General features: G+C 37.4%; 1 protein-coding gene across 1 annotated transcript; it reads left to right on the top strand.

Moving 5' to 3' along the window:
* Nucleotides 1–2,537: 2,537 nt before the first annotated feature.
* Nucleotides 2,538–7,269, top strand: LOC134805151 (elongation factor Tu-like). Its single transcript, XM_063778455.1, has 6 exons — nucleotides 2,538–2,913; nucleotides 3,041–3,294; nucleotides 3,561–3,684; nucleotides 4,118–4,368; nucleotides 6,430–6,658; nucleotides 7,011–7,269. The coding sequence occupies exons 1-6, from the start codon at nucleotides 2,610–2,612 to the stop codon at nucleotides 7,214–7,216; spliced, it is 1,368 nt and encodes a 455-aa protein (XP_063634525.1). The 5' UTR covers nucleotides 2,538–2,609; the 3' UTR covers nucleotides 7,217–7,269.
* Nucleotides 7,270–7,870: the final 601 nt, after the last annotated feature.

The following is a 7,870-nucleotide window of genomic DNA, read 5'->3' as shown; positions in this document are numbered from 1 at the left end:
TTTATCTGTTTCATTATTTTTTTATTTAAAATATTATTTTTTGCTTTCATCATCAGCTTATCGTCACAATCACCAAATGATTCTTTTCGAGAGCAGCTGCATGAGTTACTAACCATTTGTTATATTGTATAGGTACCTACAAACATACGGGTCAAACAGAGATCCTCCCTTTTTTTAAATCTGTTAATAACCATTTGTTATATACACAAAAACCTTCTCCAGAATGTAACAAAATACTTTTCTGAAAACCGCATCAAAATCGGTTTAGCCGCACGCGAGATATCGCGAACAAACAAACATACACACACGGACACGGTACAGAAACATACGGGTCAAACTGAGAACTTCCTTTTTTATTAAGTCTTTTAAAAACAAATGTTCACATAAAAAAACTGCAGATTTCTAAATAAAACTTCGTAGATCCACAATTTATCAACTCGGTTAAAAACTAGGTATATAAATAATAGTGAACATCAATAGAACAAACATGTGCATCGAATACAGAACCTCCTTATATTTTGAAGTCGGCTACTTTTGGGGACGATTAAAACGCGAGGACGATTGAAACGTTTCAATCGTCCACAAGCAAGTTGTTTCTATCGTCCCCACACCTCGTTTTTCACTTCAAGGTCAAATATTATATATAAAAAAGACTCGAACGCTGATCAATGGCTATTAAAAACATTCGTTTATTCTAACTCGAACACCAAAATAATTAGATTAGTCAAAATACAAGACTCAACGAAGTTATAAGAAAATATACGAGAGCGCAAGTTCTTACTTTTACCGCGAAAAACTTGTTTAGCTCGTAGGCACCCCTGTCTCGCACCCTCACTCGAGCCCTATTGGTCAAGGATTCAAACATGGCCGACCGCGTATACCGAGTGTTGCGTCAGACGCGTAGGTATTATAGTTTTCGAGAAATTTGACTTGTTTCAATCATGACGTGTTTTTATTGTCCCTGGTCTACCCTACTACCGACTCCAGTAAATTCATAGACTAACTTATACATACTCTGCCTTAAACTGTTTTTTGACAAGTTTTCACAGACAATAAATTATAATGACATTGATTCATCAAGGCGGTTTGTTAACAAGGTCCTAAGTACTGGTAAGCGCGAAAATCGAAATTTAGTTATCTGCCTTTTTATGGCTCGAATATGCAAGAGTGATAGAGAGGATAACGAAATTTCGGTTTTCTTGTTTCGCGGTAGATCCCCAGATTGTGACAAATAGTGGTAGTGGCGCTACCTACGCAGAGTTTTGCGTGATATTCTCTATTATTTATGATTTTAACCTAAAATATAAGAAAAAGTATGTGTCTCTGTTTTAATTATCAAATGTTTTCAGATGCAGGCAGTGGCGCAAATAAGTTGTAAAGGAAGACTTAATTTTATTATTCAAGAATATTATATATAAAAAAAAATCATTTAATCAGGTGAACACACATTTTCCCCTGTTACCTGTGGACCGTCGGACCGTCGGGATGTATTTTAAATTAATTATATAAAATTATTAAAAAAAAATCATTTTACATATTTTTATTTTAACAAATATAAATCGTGTTCACATTTAAGTCCAACCATGTATTAGTCCACTAAAAGTCCACACTATATATAACATACGACTTAAATGTGGACTCGATTCTAACCTGATTTCTAGTACGAAATTTGTTGACAGGGGCCCATGTTTCAACCCTCCCCAATGTATCGATATCGATAAAATACGCAAGCGTGTGGCATACTACACTATTTAAGTCTGTTATGTTGGTACTATTGTTCTTTGACAGTTCTTTGTCATACATGTTGGTAATGATTGGAACACCAAACATACACACAGACTAATCAAATCGCTAGTATGGAAGTCCCGTCTCTTAAAACGTAGTGATTATATTCTCTTTGGTTACGGGCGGGAAAAGAATGACTGAATGAATAAAATTAAAAAAAAAGTCTATGTTTCACTTATTTGTCAGAGATGACATTTAAAATAAGGTTGGCAACACTGTATTTCATTCAATATTTTTTAAGTGGTCATTACACGAAGTATCGTAAAATCGTCAAAAAGATACTGCGTGTATGCACAAATTCTTTTTTGGGGAATAGACTAAGGACTTGTCTTGACAACTATAAGGTAGGGTTTTAAAGGTGTGTGCACGACCCTTTAAATGACAAATAAAAGTACGGGAGTAGAAAAAATACAGAACTTGCTTAGTCGAACCACAGAGTCGAACATTTTGTATGAAAAAAAGTGCATAAGTACAGGTTTCTGAATCTTCCCAATTTGGATTCCAGATTCCAGTGGCCTATTTTATAAAGCTACAAGTTACAATTTTCAAGCGGAAGTCGCTTTCTAACCCTATGTGTTAGAACGAGACTTCCGCTTGTAAATTGTAACTTGTAGCTTTATAAAATAGCGTTATTTTTCAGATCAGGAAAACGAACATCTGCGGCCAGACAAGAGGTTATAAATTCTGAACGAAAATCATTTGACAGTTTTGACATGACATTTAGCCAAAATATAATCAATGTCTCTATCTCTATAACCTCAAAAATATATGATAAACATTAAACAACAAATATATGATTTATATACGTATCAAAACATTTCAAAATGAGTGGAAAGTTAGTGTTACGGTCTATTTACTGTAGATTTTCGCAAAAGTCTTTAAAACAAAATGTTGTATCATCACACAGATTTTATATTGGGGTGTTGAATCAACACTGCCGAAATTTTTCTGCAAAAGTTAATACAAATTTAGAAGAGAAAAAGCATTGCAATGTGGGAACTATAGGGCACGTAGACCATGGTAAGACGACACTAACTGCAGCTATAACCAAGGTTCTGGCCAACGATGGACTGGCTCAATTCGTTTCTTATGACGAAATAGATCGGGCACCAGAGGAAAAAGCAAGAGGTATGTATGTCTTGAAGTGGAGACTTTTTTAGTACGGAATATTTTTTTTATAAAAACCGCATTAAATGTATTTTTTTTAAAAGACCAGTCACTGAAATTAAAACATTACCTACAATTAATTTTTCAGGTATCACAATAAATGCAGCACATGTAGGCTACAGCTCAAAACTCCGACACTATGCACACACAGACTGCCCTGGGCACGCAGATTACATACGCAACATGATATCAGGAGCTTCCCAGATGGATGCAGCTATATTGGTTGTGGCAGCCAATGATGGACCAATGCCACAAACAAAAGAACATTTGTTGTTAGCCAAACAAGTTGGAATTAAGCATATATTAGTCTATATAAATAAAGCTGATTTGGTTGACAATGAGGTAAGAAATTAAAAATACACAATCCGATTAATATCTGCAAGTATTTAATGCCTTTACTATGTTTTTATAATGTTTTATATGTATTTTGTACATATTTTTCTATTCTAATTATGAATGACCTAAATTAAGAATAATTAACAACATAATTAAAAGTCAATGAACATTAAAGCTATTATTGATGTGTATGTACCTACACATTATAGTAAGTGGCAATTGATGGTTTTTACATAGATCTTTCAACAATCTTTAATCATTGTTATTTTTAGTTACTAGAACTAGTGGAAATTGAAATGCGAGAGCTGCTTGGTAACTTTGGGTATGATGGTGAAACTGTACCTATGGTCTGTGGGTCAGCACTCAAGGCGTTAAATGGAGAAGAATCCGAATTTGGTAAGGAAATAAAATAATAAAGGGGACCCTATTACAATGTCTCAACTTGTTTGATGCTAGATGGAACTTTGGGTAACTTTAAAATCAATTTCCCCTTTAAAGTATGTTTTTATCTGACATTTTTTCATCACACCTATACTTCAAAACGGATGAGAAAGTTGTATTTTATCCACAAAGTAATCTGATGCAAATAACAACATTTTTTTTCCGCCTTGTAAAGCAAATCAACTATATTCTTAACTTGTGATAAGATTTTCAAACTACTTACATGCTAATTCTGGTGTCAGTTCAGTCCATTAGTCTGGTCAGACTGACGGGAGAATTATCGTGTAACACGCAGACTGATGGACTGGACTGACTGGCACGGATGGATGAACTGACGCCAGAATTAGCGTGTAACCGATGTCTTACACACTTCACTCACATTTTTCAGGGGCACCATCAATAAGAAAATTGCTCGACGTCATGGACACATACATACCGCAAATTGTGAGGGATTTGCACTCCCCCTTCCTCCTACCTATAGACAACTCATTCACCGTGCCAGGCAGAGGCACTGTTGTGGTTGGCACTATAAAAAGAGGAATTATGAAAAGAAATGCTGAAGCAGATCTGCTAGGTTTTGGTCATAAAATAGGGACAACAATATCTGATATTCAGATTTTTAGAAAGAGTGTTAATGAGGTAAGAAATTTTTTTTCTGTTTTTGTCATTAATTTCCCACAATACAGCATCTAAATCAATATCACTTAGGGTAATTCGCCAGTAACTGGCCAGTTGCAGTTAATTCTATTCACCTATAAACAGAATTCATTTTAGTATAAGGTTTCAATAACTGGCCAGCTTTCAATAACTGGCCACCTTATACTAAAATGAATTCTATGTATAGGTTAATAGAATTCATTTTTGGTTTGGGGTGGCCAGTTACTGGCGAATTACCTACCTAAGTATACAAAAAGCTTTAGCTAAATGGTCATTCTACTTTTTACTGCAGGTTTTTACGATTTCAAACAATCTTGAAATTTTAATATTCATTCTTCGGAATTTTAACCTATACAGGTTGTGACTTTCCATATAACCATAGAAACAGGGGAAACCTTTGCTAGCGTCATCTATAACAGCCTTTGACAGTTGCCAGGGAACACCCAAATATTCCGAAATATGTTTTTCCGACTTTCATAACCTCGATTTTCATAATGCCGATTTTTTATATGTCCGAAATATCGAAATTACGACTTTGAAAACAACGAAAGAAGAAAATCACGACTATGTTATTTCCGAATACTTAAAATCCGATTTTCATATGGACGAAAGCTTAAAGTTCCGATTTAGAAAAAATCCGAAATTATTTTTTCCGAATTTGTCTATTCCGAAAAATCATTGACCGATCGGAAATAAAGTAATTCGGTATTTAGAAATTCGATCTTTTGTAAACTCGGAATAATGAAATTCGTGATTTTCAAAATAAGACTTAAACGCACTTTTTTAAGTCTAACTAACCAAAATCCGAATCGGAACACCCCACTATCCACGTGGTCTTGTCTGTCTAGTCACCCCTAGAGTGTATGTAAAAAGCCGGAGGCGCGGAGGGGAAACAGCCCTCGTCCGCCGCATTAGTGCCTGCGCTTTGCTACGCAAGGGCGAAAAGGCTGCTATGTCCGTAGCGCCGGAGCAGATGCGGAGCCCAACAAAAAAACTGATGCCAGAAAAGTGGCTTAGGTTAGGTTAGAACTGCAACCCCACGAAAACAAACTGTTGCCAGAAAAGTGGGTTAGGTTAGAACTGCGTCCTCACGAAAACAAACTGTTGCCAGAAAAGTGGGTTAGGTTAGGTTAGAACTGCAACCCCCAAGAAAACGAACTGTTTCCAGAAAAGTGGGTTAGGTTAGGTTAGAACTGTGACCCCACGAAAACAAACTGTTCGGTGACCAGCAAGCCGAAGCTGCGGAGGCGAGCATTTATTGTGCCTGCGCTTTGATACGCAAGGGCGAAGGGGCTGCTTTGCCCGTAGCGCCGGAGCAGATGCGGAGCACGAATCGATAAATTTGGAATTTAAAAAATGGGGATATTTAAAATAGGAGTCACGTGGAATCGGAATTCAAATTTTCGGAATAATGGCATTTCGGAATTCGTGATTTCAAAAATCGTTAATGTTAAATTCGGTGCTTATCACTATCGGAATTTTTATATTCGGAATTATGTGGTTCGGAATTAAAAAAATCGTCTTTTTTGCTATTCGGAAATATACACTTTCGTGATTTTCATCGTTCGTAATTACGACAGTCGGAATTTTGATGGGTCGAGCATTTAAAAAACGGAATAATAAAATTCGATATTCTAAAATTCGGCATAAAATATTTCGGAATTATGTAGTGTACCCCAGTTGCCAATCCCTTCCTCTGTGCAATCGCGACTGTTAACGATGCCATTTGAATATGAAATGTAACGGCTGTTACGTTAAGGTACAAATCCCTTTGACTCCAGTAATATAAAAGAAGTTGGTGTCGGCCAAACGTTAATTATTGTTCCACCCTTCTGACGCTCCAAAGTTTATTTTATTGTACAGTCACCTGCAATAATATGTTACACAACAAAGGCCGCAAAAATATCTGATACGATCTTATTTGTAGAGCCATAAGAGCGTGTCACATATTTTTGCGGCCTTCGAAGAGCAACATATTATTGCAGGTGACTGTACATAGGTATCTTTTAGTTGCCATATAAATAGAAAGCTATAAATTTGCAGGGTATGGCTGGTGACAACGTAGGGGTTTTGTTGAGAGGTATAAAAATAAAATCAGTAGAGACCGGCATGCTCTTGTGTGCGGCCAAAAGTCAGCAGCTGAGCAACCACTTTAAAGCGAAGATTTACTTCCTGACGGCTAACGAAGGCGGAAGGAAGAAGCCGGTATTCTCCAAATATTCGCAGCAGATGTTCAGTGGGACGTGGAATATTGCGTGCAGAGTTGATTTAGGTAAGTAAACGCCATTCTAACCGGATGGGTGAATTGTAAAGGTATCGGCAGGAGAGTTGAGGCGTGGAAACACGACAACATGCCATGTACCTAATGCAAGCAGGATTTTGGAGATGAGATAGAAACCTTACTTTAGAATTACACATAATAATTATATTCTCGCATAGGCGTGTTTCAAGATTTGGCTTCATGGGCCTATAAAGTTTGGCGACCAAAATTGACCGCGAAGTCGCAGTCCGCCGCCCAGGGCCATAGGGTAAATGCGCCACTATGCGTACGTCCTACCAATTTTGTCTCGCATTCATGCGAAAATCATCTTGAATGGTTTATATGAAAATTCTATCATCCGCAGATCCCGAGGTCCACATGATGATGCCCGGCGACCACGGCGAGGTATACCTGACGTTGCTGGAAACCATGGTGATGACGCAGGGGCAGCCGTTCACTGTGCGCGAGAACAACGTCACGGTGGCCACCGGGATCATCACCGAGGCGCTGCCCAGCGTCGACGTGCCCAAGGGCAAGCTCGGAAAAGTCGTGATCGTCAATTACAGTTGAGTTGGCTAAGCGGGCTTGTTTAAGTACTTCATACGAGCAGGCGCGTTTTTCGCCCAATCGATATCGTGGCAATTGTGGCAAAGTATCATTTACCACCAGGAGGTGTGCGTACCTACCAAGGTACGCACTATTGCGTAGCACAGTGAAAGAGTTGAGGGTATTTTAATGGTACCAAGATATTTTGTATAATGTGTGTTACGAGCACTAAGTAATCTTTCAATGTGCGTGGCCCGTGGCTGAAAGAAAAACACAATAGTTGTACACGCTGAATAGTTTACATCAAGGAAAACGTTGAAAACGAACTCTACTATGGATTTTTTATGGACGTACATTGAAGATTGATGGTTAATGATACCCCATTTATTAACAATGACTTACATAGTAGTCTCAATGCCGCAGTGGAACATAAATGAATGATTTGCTGTAATCGGATAAAATAAATTCGAACGCCTTATATATGTTGCATTTGCAAGCATAAACATTATACTTAATCGCATCGGTCGGAGTTACATTTACAATGAGTGGTATATTTATAGTGCTTCTGGGCATTTTCCGCAAATCGACAACCATTGTGCATATGATATTGATATGTTAAGAATATCCTTAACATTTTTACTAATCGTTGTGTATTGTATGTAAATAGTATAGGTATGT

The sequence above is a fragment of the Cydia splendana genome, chromosome 2 (assembly GCF_910591565.1).
Source record: "Cydia splendana chromosome 2, ilCydSple1.2, whole genome shotgun sequence".
NCBI classification, from domain to species: Eukaryota; Metazoa; Arthropoda; class Insecta; order Lepidoptera; family Tortricidae; genus Cydia; species Cydia splendana.
The sequence above is the reverse complement of the archived record's forward strand: the minus strand, read 5'-3'. Positions and strand labels throughout refer to the sequence as shown.

Coding starts and splice junctions, on each gene's coding strand:
- LOC134805151 (XM_063778455.1), top strand. CDS start 2,610: ATGAGTGGAAAGTTAGTGTTACGGTCTATTTACTGTAGATTTTCGCAA. Junction 2,914..3,040: donor ACCAGAGGAAAAAGCAAGAG/GTATGTATGTCT, acceptor TTAATTTTTCAG/GTATCACAATAAATGCAGCA. Junction 6,659..7,010: donor TGCGTGCAGAGTTGATTTAG/GTAAGTAAACGC, acceptor TATCATCCGCAG/ATCCCGAGGTCCACATGATG.